This window comes from Mesoplodon densirostris, chromosome 7 (assembly GCF_025265405.1).
Source record: "Mesoplodon densirostris isolate mMesDen1 chromosome 7, mMesDen1 primary haplotype, whole genome shotgun sequence".
Taxonomy (NCBI): domain Eukaryota; kingdom Metazoa; phylum Chordata; class Mammalia; order Artiodactyla; family Ziphiidae; genus Mesoplodon; species Mesoplodon densirostris.
The window spans coordinates 3,847,671-3,866,357 of NC_082667.1; the positions used below are offsets into that span (position 1 = coordinate 3,847,671).

An 18,687-nucleotide genomic window follows, 5' to 3' on the forward strand; every position below is an offset into this window, starting at 1 on the left:
CTGGGGCTGCCTTTACCTGCTGGTACCCAGTGCACCAGTACAACCAGTAACCAAGGCCCCTGGAAGTTCTCAACAGGGGTCCCCTATGTGTAACAGATCCGGCCCTGGAGCCCCTGGCCCTCCAGGAAACTGTATCTGAATGCCCTGTGGGGGATGCGGGTCCCAGCCACGTGCACCTCCTGCCCCTGTAAATGCTCCTCCTCAGGACAAGATCGAAGCCTGAGTCGGCACAGGTCCCCCCTCAGACCTGCTGCTGCTTCCTCACGCGGAGATGCCGTACTCGACATAGCATCAAGTGGGGAAGTGTCACGAGGCTGAGAGGCACCCCGGTTACCAACTGGCAGTTTCACCCAAATACACACCCGCGGCAGAGAAAACAAAGAGCAGCAGAAGGACAGTCCAGAGCGCAGACAGATTGGGCCCCGGTGCCGGCTCCCTCCGGCCCGCTGATAAAGCCCCTCTCCCGACCCTGACCCTTTCACGCTGACACGGCGGCGTACACGAGCACCCCCAGGGAGCCACGGGGCTTCCCCCTTACTGAAACAGGGCCAGCCCGCGAGGTGCCCCTCCCTGCACTTGTCCTTTTAAGCCAAAAAGTCTCAGGCCTGGCAGGCAGTTAAGAAGGAGGGTCTCTTCTCAAGGGTGCCCCCCTCTGCTTGCTGAAATGGAGGCAAAAGATGCCACTTCCTCAGGCGGTACTGGCGTGGCACAGACACGCCCCGGCCAGGGAGCAGGACTTGGTCCGGGCCCGTCTCCAGGTCTCCCTGCCCGCCCCCAACCTGCCAGGCTCCGGTGAGTGGCCGCCCCGTGTGCTCTGGTGCCTCCCTCTCGTGTGCCCCCGCCCCGCCCCCGGCACGGCAAAGCGTTTGCTCACTGCCAGCGCACCTGCCGTCAGATGCTCTGCTGTGGTTTGGGTGTGTCCCGCCCCCTCCTCGGGGCGTTGTGAGCGGACCTGTGATGGTTTTCTCTGTTGCTGCCGTTTCAGAGGCCCAGAGGTCATGAGCACCGTCTCAGGTACGCGGAGCACGACGGTCACCTTCACGGTTCGCCCTGGGACCTCCCAGCCCATCACCCTGCAGAGCCGGCCCCCAGACTATGAGAGCAGGACCTCAGGACCAAGACGTGCCCCCAGCCCCGTGGTCTCGCCCACAGAGCTGAACAAAGAGATCCTGCCTGCGTCCCCGTCCGCTGCCGCCGCCGCTCCCCCTCCCACCCTCTCGGATGTCTTCAGCCTCCCAAGCCAGCCCCCTCCCGGGGACCTGTTTGGCTTGAACCCAGCGGGACGCAGCAGGTCGCCATCCCCCTCCATACTGCAACAGCCAATCTCCAATAAGCCTTTTACAACTAAACCTGTCCACCTGTGGACTAAACCAGACGTGGCGGACTGGCTGGAAAGCCTCAACTTGGGTGAGCATAAAGAGGCCTTCATGGACAACGAAATCGATGGCAGCCACCTGCCAAACCTCCAGAAAGAAGACCTCATAGATCTGGGCGTGACTCGAGTCGGGCACAGAATGAACATAGAAAGGGCTTTGAAACAGCTGCTGGACAGATAAGGGTGGCTGCGCTTTACCTTTACAGACTCCTTGTTATAAATAGAGATGGGCTTGCACTGAAGTGTTTGGATGGTGAGCGCCAGCCCCGTTCCACGGGCTGGTCTCCTGCTACCCAGAGAAATGCTGTGTGTCCCTGGCGTGGCTGAGCAGAGGCCTTCAACAACCCCCCCGCCCCGGCTCTCTGTGTGGGCTCCTTGGGCTGTTTCTGTCAAAGAGGGGACCAGGGGAGGGAGAGCTTGTAAGGTGGAAAGATGCGCGGCTTGCCTCCTGCACGCAGGCGACCTGACCTCACGGGCCCGGGAGATGCCCGCCGCCGCGCGCGCCCCTTGCTCCTGCAGGCAGACACCACTGCACTCTAGACACATACCTCCCGTGGCCTCCTCTGCCGTCCGGCAGCTCCGCCCGGGCCCAGGCGCAAGGCCTTCCTCAGCCTGCGGCCCCTCGAGGGCACTCAAGCCCACGTGCTCCTTTCTTTCCCGGACTTGGCTCGCAGAGAGACGCCTGCGGATGTGTGTAGCCGGTGCCCCTTTGGAAGGTAGAGAAACTTTCTTCCCGTGGATCCTTTACCCTGTCTCCTCCGACGTGCACCCGTGGTTCTCTGGCCATGAGGTTCCTGGCAGTGGTGGGTTGTCCGAATGGGATCGTGCCCAGCTTTGCTTAGCTTTCTTTCTTTCTTTCTGCAAATCTGTTAGCATAATTCCAAAGTGGCCAAACAGATGTCACATGGAGTTAGTCAAAGCACAAAGTCACGATTCCAAGGAGGAGGGAGACCTGGCCGTGGGAAGCAGCCGGCGTGCAGCTGCTGTGCCCAGAGTGTCCGCAGGAGGGGAGCCGCTCCCCAGGAGCCGGGGAAGGGGCTTCTCTGCCTTTCGGCATTGTTTAAAATCGAAAGCGTGTTGAATTCTGCAAAGATCAGAGCAGGCGAGCAACCAGTTCGACACGCAGGATGCCACAGGGCTCACGGTGGGCGTGCGCCGCGGCCACCCCCAGTTCTGAGCCCGGCCAAGGGGAAGAATCGCGGCTGAGACAGCCCCTTTGTCCCCCCGAGGCCAAGGAAGAGGGGATTTAGGGGCTTCTCCCCTTTTCCTCTGAGCGTCCAGGAATCCCACCAGCTTGTCTTAATAGTACAGCAGGTTTTTTGAAAACGCAGCGGGTATGGCGCATAGACAGAAGCCAGGGTGAGGGTGCAGTGCAGACGAAGGGAGGGCAGAGCAGGGGGGGTCTCGTGGGCGGCCAGTCTGGCCTCTGGCGAGGCTTGCTTGGGCCCCGCCGCATTCCTTCCCCTGGAGCCCCTCCCCTGTCACAGTACCTCTAATTTCCAAGGGAGGTCGCCACCGGCACACGAGCCACAGGACACCCAGTCAGGAGTCAGCATGCTCTCCCACGTGTGGAAGAAACTCGAATGTCAGGTGTTTGGCTTTTATTATGATTTCAGAACTAGCCTAGCCCATCTCTAATTATAAAAACATGATTTTTTTTTCCTTTTTTTCTTTATGCTCACAATCCAGTGTCTGATTAGGTCTGGAACAGCTCTAGAATGAATACGTAAAATTTAGCGATTTAAAATCTCTTTCTTTACTGCAAGTTTAAATAGTTGTACAGATAGTTTATAAGCACAATATTTTAAGAAAAAAAAAGTGGCTGGTCTACTAGGCAGCCTTTGTGCCACTTCAGTGCTAGAAAGTTAAAGAAAAAAAAACTTTTGTGATTTAATAATACTATTTCTGTGGAATAATTATAAAAGTATGACCTTTTTAAATCAACCTTATTTGGATGCATCTGAACCAGCAGAGCTGTGTTATATTTTCTATCTTTGCTAGAACTTCGTCATCGAAGGACAATTATTTCTTCAGAAGTGGTTGTAATTCACAATGCAGCAGTTTCTCCAAAAACAAACACACTCACCACACACACCATCTTTCCAGCCACACGCCCCTGAATTGGAAACTGAGTTTTGGACCTTCTGTTCCAAAACCTTCTGCAGGTCCATCTTTGTATCTGAATGATCCATTCCAACTTGAAATCAATTGAATATTAAGGCGCTTTACTTCCGTATACTTTCAATTTTTCCATCATGAGATGAACAGATCTTACCCTAGAGAAATTTCAAGCCAAGATACTACAGGTGGCCTGCTGAGGCTGCCCGATAGATCAGAAAATGTAAAATGGTGGTCTGGCCATTATCTGTCTTCCACTTGGTGATACTGCAAAATCCAGTAAGTACACCACCTCACCGTGGCTCTTTTCTCCTTTGCCTACTGTTGGTATTACCTCTCTGCTCGGTGCCAGGCAAAATGCTAGACAGACAGGACGAGAGTAAAGGAGGCCGCGGGTAGACAGTAACCAACGGCAACTCGGGGGCGTTGGGGTTACTGAACTTTGGTAACCAGAAGGTGAGAGCTGGCTGCTACTCCCTTTCTTAAAAGAGACTTCAAGTCACGTGCAACTGACCGGAAGCAAGCAGACTGAGAGACAAAAGAGCTGATGACATTGGTTGTTTCACACTGTCTTACTGTAGAAAAGTAACAGGACCCATCAGAACCTGCCCTGACCGACAAAATAAACACATTGCCAAGATGAATCAGTCTCTAGCTCTATTCGCCAGGTTTGCAACAGAAAGCAATAGTTCCTCATTTAAACCACCGCCCACTGTTCTCCCCCTTGGGACATGTCAGGACCAGGCCCTACCCTATGCCCCTCTTTAATGGTGAAACATGTTAAACTGCTCATATAAAGATCATGTTAATACTATTCCAGGTTTTAAAAAGATCCACTTTTGTTATATACTGTAATTTAAACAAATTGCATTTACATGCCTAGTTTCTGTAATATTGTGTATACAAAACCAAAATTGCTCAAGATGTAAATTATGTATACCTGCCAAGATACCTTCTCCAGGGTGTCTGTGCACATTTTAAGTAAATTCATATAATATAAAAATGACTCAATGTGACTGTTGATTTGCTGAACTTTACATATCACAAAGTGAATTATTTGTGGTACTTTAGTTAATAAAACGGTGATTTTTTTTTTTTTTCTGAGTTACTGAACAAGCAAGCATTACCCAGGGTGATCTGGCAATGACTTTTTGCGTGTGGGCTACAAATATTGATTTTTTTCCCATTAACAAATTTTTTTTTGTTTTTTTTAGAAATTAATACTTTTCACACTATAGTTTGTGTAACATGTGTTCGCATTATCTATGTTTCTGTTACTTTTGTGCTTTTATTCTTTTTAGACCTTATTAAAAACAAAAAGGAAAAACAAGCTCCTGTAATTTGCACTTTCTCCCAATCCTTAAATCTCTTGTATGGCAACCAAAATTACTGTTAAAAAAAATAATAAATATACTATTGCACTAAGGTTGTGGTTCTGATTGCAAACAGTGAAAACTTTCTGAATCAAACAAAAAGTTGCCAAGCTTACAATCCAGCCACTTGACCTCTGTGAAGCTGACCAGATGGTAGCTTTCCTCAAAGAGTGAAGATTCTCCTTTCGGTGAGCTAATCTGCCCCGGTTCCACTTCCTTAAAGCTTTCTCAGTGTATGGGTGGAAACGAGTATTCTTTCAGAACTGGGAAAGCGTCACGGCGGGCGGACGTCTGCGAACGCTGGCGCTCCTGTTTGGGACGGAAGCAGAGGGGCCCGGAGGGTGAGCCTGATGCAAGCCTTCCCCCCGAGGGCACAGGCTCCCGCGCACCCATGGCGGCGGCGGCGGCGGTCTTCCTGCCGTGGCGTCTGCACAACCAGCCAGGCAGCCCCACCGGCTGACACAGAGCCACAACGTTTCGGTGAACGAGGCAAGAGAATGCGTCTTCTGGCCAAGAACTGAGCCCGGAAGACACGGGCTATCCCTTCTGCTGGAGGGAAGCATATTTTCAACTTCAATACTGAACCTCTTCCGCCTCACAGCAGTGAAAAGTCACCGTCTTTAGTTCCTGAACAGTTCCTTCTGTTCTGGCACATTCTCCTCTTGAACGGCAGCCACTCTGTTTCTATGTTCCTGAAAACGTCTCAGCCTCGTACCTTTTGTAGTTTACCCTCCCTGAAGTCCCCCTGCTCCACCATCCAATGGTTCTTCCCAGACCCTAGCCACCACCCCCATCTTCACTGTCCAGTGGTTTCTTCCAGACCACTTCTTCCTGATGAATGTATCTGTCTTGTTAAGAAAAAAACAGACATTGGAAGACTTTTTCTTTTATCTGTACTTTATTTGATGCATTTTAATAACCAGTGAACTGGAATGTCTTCTGTATCTGTAGATATCCACGTACACACGCAAGTAGGTGACAATTCCACAGTGGCTGGGTGACCACAGCGGCTGCATGCATACGGGTCTGCCCGTGCTTTGTGGGGAAGCGGGTAGTTTCCAGGCTTGTTTCTCAGACTTCAGCAGATCTGATCACTTCAATTTATAATCCACGCTGTATCAGTGGTTTTGTTTCTTTATTGTTCCTGTAACATGTTTCTACATTTCACAGTCTTTACTGTGTTATGTTTAAAATTACAACAGTCACTGTCCATTGCTTCTACTCTGGAACTCTTTGTTTATAGCAATTCTGAAACTTTAATATGAGCCTTCAAATAAATACAGAAACAAAAAAAAAGGAAAAAAAAGTAAAGTGTGTGCCTTGGGTGTTTTGAACCTGATCTGCATAAAACCATATTGTACTCAAATGCTGTATATTTAATGAAAGGGTAAATATACCTTCACTGTATTAATGTAGCTGATAAAATAGTTATAGTGCCTTGGTTTCTGAACTGAGAAGCCCATATCAATGCACAACGAAAAGTAAAAAACAGTTCGAGAAATGAAATGTTGAGAAGACCTAGACATGATTCTGGAGCCTTCCTCATCAAAAGACTGTGGGATATACACAGTCATTTAAGTTAAAAAATAAAAAGAAAATTGAAATAAGATTGTGTTATCAATTAATTTTCCATTAAAAGTGCTCTCTACTATATCACTTTCAGTATTCTCATTTAGTTGAAATACAAAACATGGTTGAGAACTTCCAGGGAAAAGAAAATGACATTTTTACCAAGAGTCCTGGGCTTTCAGACCTACTTCCCCGTGTGTTGTGTCGCCCCCCAGTGGTACTTGTTGGTAATGCTTATGCAAGTCAGCAGTACCGATCCATCATCTTCCACGTTTTGTGAAAAATAAACAAAATGTTTGTTTTTGGTGATTGAGGCCACTCAACACAAAAGAATTACTTCCATTTTTCGTAAGCTATAGGCGTGGCAACACACAGTCTGTTTGTTTTTTAAAAGAAAGACGATGTGAGAAGTACATCCGTCTAGTTCTCAAGGCCGTCGTCTGCATTCGCTCCAAGTTAAGATGTTACCCTGCCCCTGCACAGCCTTCGTCACCGTGCAAGCTGGGTGTGAGGTGCAGGAAGAACGGCCGCCCTGCCTGGGGCTAGATTAATCACAGCAACAGTGAGGCCCGCGCGGCAGTGCCGCCCATCTTCTGGGGCCCCTCGGCAAGTGGGCCGGACCCTTCCGGAGGCAGGGCAGACGCCACATGCTGTGTCCACAGCACACCTCTGGCTTCTTCCGCCAGGTGCCTGTGCCTCTTCACCTCCCAAGACTATCAGTGGTGCTGCTGTTCACTGGGCCAAAGGCAACCAGATACCCAGGCTTTTCCATTTCAGTCAACAAACGTAGCCACCATGGGAGAACCTGAACGGGGTGGCTGGGGAGACACGACCCAGTTTCCCAGGGGGCGCTACTGCACACGCTGCTGTGGCCTCTGCTGGAGGTATGTACCAGCCCAAGAGCCAAAGGGGTGAGCCACCGACCACGGCTGCTGGGCAAGACAGACGGGCAGGCCAGCCCTGGGCCCTGCGTGAGATGGGGGCACCGGAAACAGCCAGGTGAGCAGGACTGAGGTCAGAGACATCTGATCACTTGCCTGCATCTGGCGGCCGGCCCACCTGTTCTGATGCTCCAACACCTCAAGCCATCCTGCCACTGCCCACTCAGAGTCTTCCTTGCCAAGGAACTTAAACGGAATTAGATGTGTTCTTCAAACCCCAGAACACAGAGAGCAGGAAGGGAACACAGCCCTTAAAGCTCCAGAGAAGAGACCACAGCACAAGGCAGAAATCCATTATTTCTGTGCACAGTCCCGAGAGGGAGTACAGGCTGGAAACAACAGTAAATCTCTCCGCGCCAGGCACCATTCAGAGCACTGCACCTCGAGTGTCTAACAGAGCTGTGAGGCAGGAACAAACAGCCCCATTTTACAGATAAGGAGACAAAGTCCTGCCAAGGTCCACAGCGATTGCAGGACCAGGACGTGCTGTAGAGCTTCCACAGCTACACCCACTTGCAGGGAAGAGCCCCGAGGGGTGCTGCTTGTGTCAGGATCCACCACTGGTGACAAGGACACAACACTCTGCCCCCCTCCAAATGCATGTACGAAGAGCCAGGGGCCCAGGAGGCTGGGCAAGCTGGGGGCTCCTCCCAGCTGAAACCCCTCAGGGTTGTGAAAAAGGGAGATTTAATTCAGAGGCAACCCGATACCTCACTTCCCTTGGCTAGAATCAGGGAGGCTGGACCTCAGGATCCCAGGCTTTCACAGAGCAAAGACATGATATTTGTAAAATGACCCCCGGCTTTGAGCCACGTGACATGTGGCATCTGCTTTTATTCCCATCAGAATTCCCACTCAAAGCTGATTATCTGGGCTTCCCTGGTGGCGCAGAGGTTGCGAGTCTGCCTGCCGATGCAGGAGACACGGGTTCGTGCCCCGGTCCGGGAGGATCCCACATGCCGCCGCGGAGCGGCTGGGCCCGTGAGCCATGGCCGCTGAGCCTGCGCGTCCAGAGCCTGTGCTCCGCAGCGGGAGAGGCCACAACAGTGAGAGGCCCGCGTACCACACACACACACAAAAAAGCTGATTATCTCCTTTACCGACAAGGAAACAGAGGCTCAGAGAGAGCAGATGCCACCTCCCGTGGGACACAGCAGCTGGAGACTGTGAGTCCTACCGAGGGAGCGGCCCCGGCCCATCCTCCCATTAAACTCCTCCTGCCCTGGCCCTGAGCTATCCCAATTCCTCCCAGCGCGCTCCTCTGTGGCCTAAGTCAGTCCAAGCCCGTCTCTGTTGCCTGCAGCTGCAGCTTCCTGGCTGACACAGCGCCTGACGCCAATGCCAGTGTGTTTTCTCCCACACCCTGCAGCCTCCTTCTGCAGTGAGAACTGGAGCAGCCCCCTCCTCTCCCTTCACTACCCCGCTCAGTGGCAGAGACAAAGGCCAATTGAAAAGGAGTCACCGAGCTGCAGAATGGGTTTGAAAATGAGTCTAACAGGCCCACACAGCTTTGAAGCTTCACATAAAGCCAAAGGCAGGGAGCAGCGGCTTCCTGCCTTGGCCTTGGAGCCTGCCATCTGGGCAAGCTAAAAATAAAGGCTCCTTTTTCAAGCAAGAGTTTATAAATGTGACCACAAAGGCCCTGATGAAGACATCAAGGCCCTGGAGAAAACCACATGGCCTGAAACCTTTAGCACCCCACAGGCTCGCCAGGAAAGCCCAGCTCTCCCTCTCCCACACAGGCACCAGTGACCAGGTTTTTCTGGCAGCGACCAGGAGAACGAAGTGGAGAGTGTGGGGGCTCTTTATGGTGGCAGGGAAGGAGACCATAAAAGGAGAAGACTGGGTATAACACAAAGTACAGGCCGCTGTGGATTCACAGCGGCAACACAGAAACAGAAACGGCCACGCCGCTCCCAGGCCTGCCATCCAGCCGCGCGCCCCCAGCGTCCCAGTGACCTGGGCCCGCCCGCCTCTCCAAGCCTTTCGTCCTTGCTCACCTTTTGCTCCAGCTGCATTCCCACCTTTGGGCCTCCTGTGTGCCTGAACCTGGAATGTTCTTCCCCCTCTCTGCGTGGCCGGGACCACCAGATTTCGAGTAGAATCGCCCCGATCACGCGCTCATATCTCTCCATTTTCTCTTTTCATGGCGCTCATGACTACCTCAGATTGGCTTATTAATTTGCTTATTGATTATCTGCCCCTCACAAACACACACACACACTTCTGGAAGATAAGTCCCACGAAGACAGGAGCTCTGCCTACCTCACGCCCTGCTGTTTCCCTGGCAAAGGCAATGTCTGCACAGGCCTTCTTCCAGAGGCCCCTAGTTGCCGCGCAAGCCTCGGGCCCACCGCAGCCATCCTGCAGCCACTCCGGCTCCGGAAGCTTCCATCTGGTCCTCAGAGACCTGGTAAAGACAGAGACTTCACTAGTGCCCCCAGGGACTCCTCCCAAGCGCTGCCCGCCCCTGTACTGACCCTTCTTTTTTTTTTTTTTTTTTTTTTTGCGGGGGTACGCGGGCCTCTCACTGTTGTGGCATCTCCCGTTGCGGAGCACAGGCTCCAGACGCGCAGACTCAGTGGCCATGGCTCACGGGCCTAGCCGCTCCGCAGCATGTGGGATCTTCCCAGACTGGGGCACGAACCCATGTCCCCTGCATCGGCAGGCGGACTCTCAACCACTGCGCCACTAGGGAAGCCCTGACCCTTCTTGACCCCTGGCCCAGAAAGTTACTGGGAATCCTCCCCCTGGCCCATCCATGTTTCTGCAGCCCGCATCCTAACCGCCTGCAGCCCCGCCACCCCGTGAAACCAGGCACCTCCTCTATCTAGAGCTATATGCCTCCCAGGTCCTGCCCCAGTAGCGCCTGCTGGGGCAGAAATCAGAGCCGTTCCCAGGTGGAGGGGGTGGAAGCTTCTCCCCAGGGAGGCGGTGGGTCACCAGGTGGGGAGCGAGGCACTTCCCAAATCCCTCACCAGCGGCTAAGCAGACGGCGCTGGGCCGATGCCCGGGCTCAATCGCCTCCTGCCCTCTGCCTCTCCCGCCACTGGCCTGTCACACAGGATGGGCCGCACCAGGCAGGTGGAAAGCACCAGCACCATGGGGGAACTCGGGAGATGGCTGGGGGGAACAGAATCCCCCAGGGCCGGGGCTGGGAGCGCAGTGACTCTCCCAGAACCGGGGGTGTGGCTAACTTACCTCAATTCCCAGCTTCTGGAAGAAGGCGCCCGTTCTGCCGTCCGCTGGCGGAGAGCTGCTCCGCGGACCACAAAGGCGCCCGGGGTTGGAGGGGCCTGTGCCCCAGGTAGCCCCGGGAGCCGCTGCCAGGCTCCGGGTGGAAATGGGCCGGAAAACGGAGTGCAGAGGGGTCACAGGGACCGGCCGGGCATCGAGGGGCTTCGCGCGCCATCTCGTCGGCCTCCTCCACCCCGCCCGCCCTGGGCATGGCCTATGTCGGAACTGCCTCCAGCCTGGGACGCCTGTGCCACCTCAGCCGCCGTCTCCAGGGCCTGCACCAGTGCCGCAAGGCCCCGGCGGACCCAGCGGAGCCAGTGGGTCCAGCAAGCCCGCAGCCTGGCCTCCAGGCCCGTCGCTCCTGCCTCGCGCGGGCGCTTGAGCAGAGTGCAGAGAACGCTGGGCCCGCGGGACACGTGCCCCTCATGAACCAATCACGACTGGCAAAAACAGGACCGCGGGGCACGTGCCCCCGTGAACCAATCACGACTGGCCAATAAAGGAGAGCGGGGCTCGTGCCCCATGGGGACCAATCATGACCGGCAAAGAAGCGTGAATCCATGATTAGCCCACCTGAAGTAGGCCGGGCAGCTTCTGACCAATCCGGAGACCAGGAGGCGGGCCATGGACGAGGCGGCCCCGCCCACCCGGAACCTCGGCTCTGGAGACATGGGCTTCTTGGCCTTCCTAGGCGTAGTGGGGCCTGGCAGCTACAGGTGCTCTCCAGGAGCCAGCCCTGGGGGAAGCAGGGAGAGCCGCTGCGGAGAAAACCGAGAGCTCCACCCTGGCTCCCTTTCCTCGGCGAGGTCTATGTTCCCCCGCCCCCACGCCCACTCTCAGCTGCCAGGCCAGGGAGACTCCTGTGTCGTGGGGCTCAGACAGCCGTGCGACCCCCGCTTTTCCATTGGGAGGAGCACACTGTTGAGGGTCATTGTCTTAATAGATTTGTCGTTTTGAGTTTCAGGGCCTCACAACCACAGTGGGTGTATATGGAGAAAGAATTACTGCAGTCCTGCCGCCAGACCTTTAGCACCTAGGCGAACATATCCCCTTCCCTCTCTTCAACACCCATCCCCTTACCTTTCTCCAATCACGATGCGCTTGCACTATATTGCTTTCCCTTCCCCCAAGCCTTGTTACAGGGTTGCAGTGTCCCCAGCTCTTCGTGGTAATAGCGGTGAGATATTCTTCCCTGAAGAATAAACTTACCCGTAACCCTCCAGCTGTGCAGCGTCGGGGTACAGCTGAAGTGCCACAGTGTCCTATTTGGCTGTGTGGCACTGAGTGCATGCCCCCCCCCCACCCTCCCAGGGGCCGTGGCCCTGCAGTTTGCAGAGCCTGCATGGGGACACCTCTGAGGGCAGCCCATCCGGCCACACCGAACACCCAGAGGCCGCCTCCATCCTCCTGAGCAGAGGGGCCAGTGGTTTTGCCCTGGGTGACCCCCCAAACCATGGTTTACTCTCCAGGGTGGGACCTCATCTGGGAACCAGCCGCCCGGTTCCTACCTGCACCAACCACCAATGAACCAAGCAACCTCTGGGCTTCTCAGTGTTTCCATCTGAAATATGGGCTGACAATCCCTGCGGCCCCAGGACCTTCGTGGGGGCAGATGAGGTCCTGCATGGGAAATTCTTTGGCAATGCAAAAGGGAATAACCACACACAGGCTGAACTATTTATTTAACCAGGAGGTAAAAATACATGTGGTATAAAACTCAAATCAGGAAAAGGCATGTCTCCCTGCCCCACTGGGCTCCCCAGACTTGGCGCCCCACCCCAAAGCCTATTAAAGATTCCTTGTGATTCTTTCCTGGCCGGGTGCATACATCTGCAAGCATATGCGTATGAATCATTAAAAAAACCCAAATATATCTCACTCTACACACTGCTGGGTACTAGTCTTGCTCTTTTTAAAATTATTATTGGACACGCCAAAAGGATGGGGAAAAAGGAGCACCCAGGTCCCCACCCAAATGGAGACACCAAACACCACAGGTAGCTGTGGTGTTTGGTGTCCAAGCCCCTTGCACCCTCCCTCCAGAGTCTACCTCCTTTCCTCCCACCCAGAGGTAACCACTGCCGAGCTTGGCGTTTATCATTTCTATGGATGTTTATATGTTTATTGCTTGTGTATGTGTCCATAAACAATATGTAGTATTATTGTGCACATTTTAAAGCCTTATGTAATTGGTCTCTACTTCATGCATGATAAACCCGTAGTCCTTATAAAGAAAGATTTATTCATTCACCACGCAGTTGTGTCTGCTGCCATCATCAGTGATAGTATCCTGATTATTGGCATTCATGAACTCTGCAGCTGTTCCAATATGACTTTTGAGATTCATCTAAGATGACAGATGCATCTCTAAATCATTTGTGGTCACAGTTGAGTAGTATTTTATTATATACACATATCAAAATTTATTTATCCATTCATTTGTTGATCCATCTTATAGAATAGTTCCCCCTTTTTTTTTTTGCTATAAAAACAATGCTTTTCGGGCTTCCCTGGTAGCACAGTGGTTTAGAATCCGCCTGCCAATGCAGGGGACATGGGTTTGAGCCCTGGTCTGGGACGATCCCACATGCAGCGGAGCAACTAAGCCCATGCGCCACAACTACTGAGCCTGCGCTCTAGAGCCTTCGAGCCACAGCTGCTGAAGCCCGTGCGCCTAGAGCCCGTGCTCCGCAACAAGAGATGCCACTGCAATGAGAAGCCCTCACACCGCAACAAAGAGTAGCCCCTGCTCGCCACAACAAGAGAAAGCCTGCATGCAGCAACGAAGACCCAGTGCAGCCAAAAATAAATAAATTAAAAATTTAAAAAAATCTTCATCACCCCAAAAGGAAACCCCATGCCCGTTAGCAGTCACTCCCCACTCCTCGTCGTCCCCCAGCCCCCAGCAATCACTAGTCTGCTTTCTACGGATTTACTGAGGCTGTCTTTTATCTCTACGTCACCAATTCTTATGCAAAAAGGCAAGAATATATAGTCAGTCAGCCTTCCATATTCATGGGTTCTGTATCCTCAGATTCAACCAGCCACAGATTGAAAGTATGTGGGGGGAAAAGTTCCAGAAAGTTCCAAAATGCAAAGCTTGAATTTTCCATGCACCCAGCAACTATCTTCATAGTATTGACATTATATTAGGTATTATATGTAATCTACAGAGATTTAAAGTATATGGGAGAATGTGCATGGATTATTTGCAAATACTATGCCACTTTACATAAGGGACTGGGGCATCCACAGATTTTGGTGTCCGTGGGGGTCCCGGAAGCACCCTCCCCCTTCCCCGGGATACTGCGGGACAACTATAGTGGGAAACAAATCACTGCTTTGCTCAGAGAGGGCAACCAAGCTGTATGGAGCTCTTTGCACCATCTAGTGGTCAGTTTGAGGAAATGTCTTGCTAAACCTCCTCCCCTTCTCTATTCCAGCCACGCCCCTTACAGGATCCTGCCCAAGCTTGCCCTTTCCAGCTTCTTACAACAGTCATTAATCTCCTTTAGGCAAAATCTCCACCAAATACCACACAACCTCTTCCCCCACCCAGAAATGAGGACTAGACAAACAAGTGATGTCAGTATCTCTCTTTGCCAGTGGGAAGATTTTCACAAACGCCGCTGCCACCCTCTCCTTGAGGCAATGTCCCCTTACGGACCCAAGCTCTACTCACATCCTCTGTTCCAGCAGCACACCTTGCTGGACCTAAAGCCTCATCTCCTGCCACATGTGCCTGGCAACCCCCCTAGGGCCTAGGTGCAGATACTGACGCATCGATGACCTCGTGGTAATTGGGATGTCAGGGCTAGCTTTCTGTTCTGTGTGCCTGCTCCCTCTTCTGTTTCACCCCTCAAGATGTTCTTTACCTTCTTACAGGCTGGACTCTGCATTAACAAGATGCTTGTTAAAATTTATCTAACACTCTTGGTATTTTATGGCAAGAAGGTTTTCATAATGTCCAGTCCCAAATATTTCCAGAATTCAAAGTCCTTGTTTGAATTTCCCATGAGCTTGTAGAGAATCATTTGTGTATTTTTAAGAAAGGAAGCAAACAAAGGAGAAAAGGAAGAAAAAAGGGAGCCATTCACTGGAAGTAAAATTAAACACAAGCAACAACAAAAAAATATGTTTTCACTTACTAGATTGTCAGAGATTTATAATTTTTACAATACTCATATTTGGCAAAAATACGAAGAAACACGCTCTCTTGTGTAAGCTACAGCAAACCTATTTACAGGGAAATTTCCTCCTCATTGACCCAGTGAATCAACTGGGAATTGTGTTTGCACTTACAACGGATACTGAAAATAACAATGGTTTAAATAGAATAAAAGCTTTATCAACACACACACACACACGGACACCTGAGCTGTGAGTTGAGTTTCACTCAGGTTCTTACTGAACTGAACCTGAACTGGAGACCACCTCTCAGATAGCTCTGACGATCTGCTCTGAGGGGAAGGGGGAGGGGCCAGTCTGTATATGGCCAGCTACGGAACATGCACAGCCAAGCATACCTCTCAATAAAAGGTCACTGTTGGGACTTCCCTGGAGGTCCAGTGGTTAGGACCCAGAACTTTCACTGCCAGGGGCCCAGGTTCGATCCCTGGTCGGGGAACTAAGATCCCTCACGCCACGTGGTGCAGCCAAAAAACATTTTTTAAATAAAAATAAAAAAACAAAAGGTCACTGGTAGTCACGAGCAACAGGTATCCATCTCAGTTAATGATTTGTGTGTGTGTGTGTTTTCTGTGTATGGGAAGATGGAAGAATCTGGGTTCATTACAATTCTTCTGAGATATCTATCTAAGGGGCCTGTCTTTCCCAAGTACAGAGAGCCTCGTCCTGTTCTTTGTCCTGAATTCCTCTCGGGGTGCACTGTCCATCAGCAGCTGCAGTGACTAATGATTTAATCCTTGTAGAACTGGATGGTGGGCATCATGCTTTATTTTAGTTTATTTCTCTGCCTCATTAAAAAGAAAAAAAAAAAAAAGGACTGAAGCAGGCAAGACTAGTGTGGCAGCTCCATGACGTCATCACGAACCCAAGCTCTGTTTCTGCTCCGCCATCTTCAGAGGGGACCTTCAAAGTGCCTCATAGTCCAAAACAGCTGGCAGAACGCCAGCCATCACACCCGTATTCCAGACTATAGAAAGGAGAAACAGGGGAATGGGGACTGGCTGTGAATGGCTATGGGATCAGGGCCTCACCTACGAGGAACACTGGCCTAGGGAAACGACTTTGATTTGAAGCCACTTCTCAACACTCACACCACGGCAGCTTGGGTCACTCGTTCAGTCACTACATCAGCTGCAGATCATCGATCCAGCACCTTCTGGCAACCTGGTATCGGCCTCATGGGGGAGGAGAGGGAAAATAGGGACCCTGCTCTTCAAAAACAGCCTAAGGACGGGAGATTAGCTCCCCGTGGCAGCTGTCACGAATGACCCCACACCTACTGGCCCAGAACAACAGAAGTCTATTACCCTACAGTTCCATAGGTCAGCATCCAGCGGGGGTCTCTCTGGGCTAAGACCAAGGTGAGGGTGGGGCTCCGGGCTGCAGGAGGTTCCCAGAATGAACCTGTTCCCTTGCCTTTTCCAGCTTCTAGAGGCGCCCCCAGTCCTTGGCTCGTGGCCCCTCCCTCCACCTCCCAAGCCAGCACCGGTTGGTCGAGTCCTTTTACAGGCCATCACTCTGATACCCCTTCTGTCTCCCTCCTCCACTCTAAAGGACCCTTGGGATTACATGGCACCCATCGGATAACCCCAAACCAAGGCCAGCTGATTAGAGACCTTACTTGTCCTTTGCCATGTAGGGTGACACAGTCACAGGCTCCCGGGACTGGCACCTGGACATCTTTGGGAGATCACTATTCTGTCCACTCGAGGGTTATTATCAGGCCTACAGAAAACATTCACACACATCTCCTCACACAGCCCACTCGGGAGGTGGTGTTTCCATTTCTTTTTTTTTTAAGTTATTTATTTTATTTATTTATTTTTCACTGCGTTGGGTCTTTGTTGCTGCACACGGGCTTTCTTTAGTCGCAGTGAGCGCGTGGGCTTCTCATTGCGGTGGCTTCTCTTGGAGCACGGGCTCTAGGCCTGCAGGCTTCAGTAGTTGTGGCATGCAGGCTCAGGACTTATGGCGCACGGGCTTAGCTGCTCTGCGGCATGTGGGATCTTCCCAGACCATGGCTCAAACCCGTGTCCCCTGCATTGGCAGGCGGATTCTAAACCACTGCGCCACAAGGGAAGCCCGGTGTTTCCGTTTCGAATAGGAGGTTTGATCAACAGAGAAAATATTGACATTAATCTAGAGATGGCAGATGTTAGTGGGAAATCTCTACAGCTCACAAATGACAACTCAACTGTCCCAGGTGGTTTTGAGCATCACTGAAAGAGCAATATTATAACTCTGATTGTGGGTAGGAATAAAGAAGCTTCTCAGCCAACCTATTTCTATTTGCTTACGTTCCCTTCCATTTGTCATTTTCACAATCACAGATGCAGAGTTTGTCTTCCCAGGGTAGAACAGACAGGTCAGAAGAAATATCCAAAGGGATATTGGGAGAAAAAAAAAGACAAAACAGAATTTAAAACCTGGGTCTGAAAGAATAAGATTAGGGTCTCCTAATGTTTCAGGAAAAACAAATTCCTAAAACGTATTGTTATGTCTTACTGGTAAGATGCATACACTCTACCCATCAGATCCTTAAGGTGTATCCTGGCAAAACACTCCAAATTCAAGTATGGAGAATGAGTCCTGAAGCCCCTGTCTGGGAGGAAAGAGGACGCCATTTTTAATCCCTTTTTCAGATGAAGAAATCAGAGCGTAAAGTCAAGCAGGTGCACGCTCCACACGGCACGTCCAGGGCGCAGAGCATCAGAACAGGGCATCCTTTCCCGAGAGGCCCCACCTGCCCGCCAGGCTCTGCGGTCAGCAGGACACACACAGACACGTCACGCAGACACGGCCAAGAGGTGGTCACAGGCGGAGACGGGCTGGGCAGACGCTGGGGCCTTCCTGCCCCTGCCTTTGTCCCGTTCTGCCCTCACCCCATCGTGGGGAAGCCTCCCTGTCCCGTTGCTTCAGGAGCAGCGTCCCCCGCAGGCAGCTGCAGGCAGGGCGGCCCGACTCCCAGCACTAGGGCCTCCCATCGGACCCCACCCATTGCCGTGGGGGGAGGGGGCCTCTCAGGTTTGGGTCCCGCGAGCAGAGCTGGCCAAGGGGCAGCACGAGTGTCCAGGGGGCAATGGTGCTACCTCCAGGCTTGAAGGGGCTCAATGGGGCAACTCAGCACCACGAGAAGGTTCCACAGGGGGGTCTGGTGGGAAGGAAATGAGCCCAGGAACTCAGGCTCCCAGCTCCCAGGTAACCCAGGTCAGCTCCCACCAGACGCGGGGAGTCAGGAACACGATGGGGGGCAGCCAGGGCCGACTTCCAAATTCCTGAGTATTCGGAGAGCGCCACTGTAACAGTCCTCCAGTCTTAGCTTGAAAGCAAAAGGTCACCACCACACCTGCCCAAGGATATAGGCAGCCCGCCAGGCCAAGGCCCTCAAGAGGGGGCTGGGGAGAGCACACCTTCCAGAAGCTTCGAAGCTCTCGTTCCGCCAGACAAGCCGCCTGCAAGGGGAGCCCTGCCTACCGCCTTGGAAACCGGGGAGCCGGGTTAGCACGCAGCACGCCCCACCCCTCACCGTCGGAGGCTCCAAAGCAGGAACCTACACGACTGGGAGCGGACCACCACTGAGCAGGGCGGCCTGGACCTGTCAGTCCTGACCCTCTGCTGCCGCCCACGACCTCCGGGGCTTCTCAGCTGACCTGGCAGCTGCGACCCCTCCCCCCCCCGCCACCCAAGCCTGCCCATCCTCCGCTCAGTGCCACTGGCTCCTGGACGCGGACTGCTGCGCCCCAGAGGAACACGATACCTTTGGCTACGCTGCAATCACATCACAATGTATTTTGAAAACTGTAATTCAGAAATGAGTTTTAAACACAGCATTTTCCGTCTTGCTTGGAATCCTTGCACAAATGATTGATAATTCGAGAGTTGAAAC

General features: G+C 52.4%; 1 protein-coding gene across 2 annotated transcripts in view; it reads left to right on the plus strand.

Moving 5' to 3' along the window:
* The window catches only part of SHANK2 (SH3 and multiple ankyrin repeat domains 2), a 462,517-nt gene extending 460,961 nt beyond the window's left edge, over positions 1 to 1,556 (plus strand). For both annotated transcript variants that reach the window (XM_060104098.1, XM_060104099.1), the window contains one exon: positions 986 to 1,556. In XM_060104098.1, the coding sequence (XP_059960081.1) occupies positions 986 to 1,556 (571 nt within the window). The remainder of the gene's footprint in view (positions 1 to 985) is intronic.
* Positions 1,557 to 18,687: the final 17,131 nt, after the last annotated feature.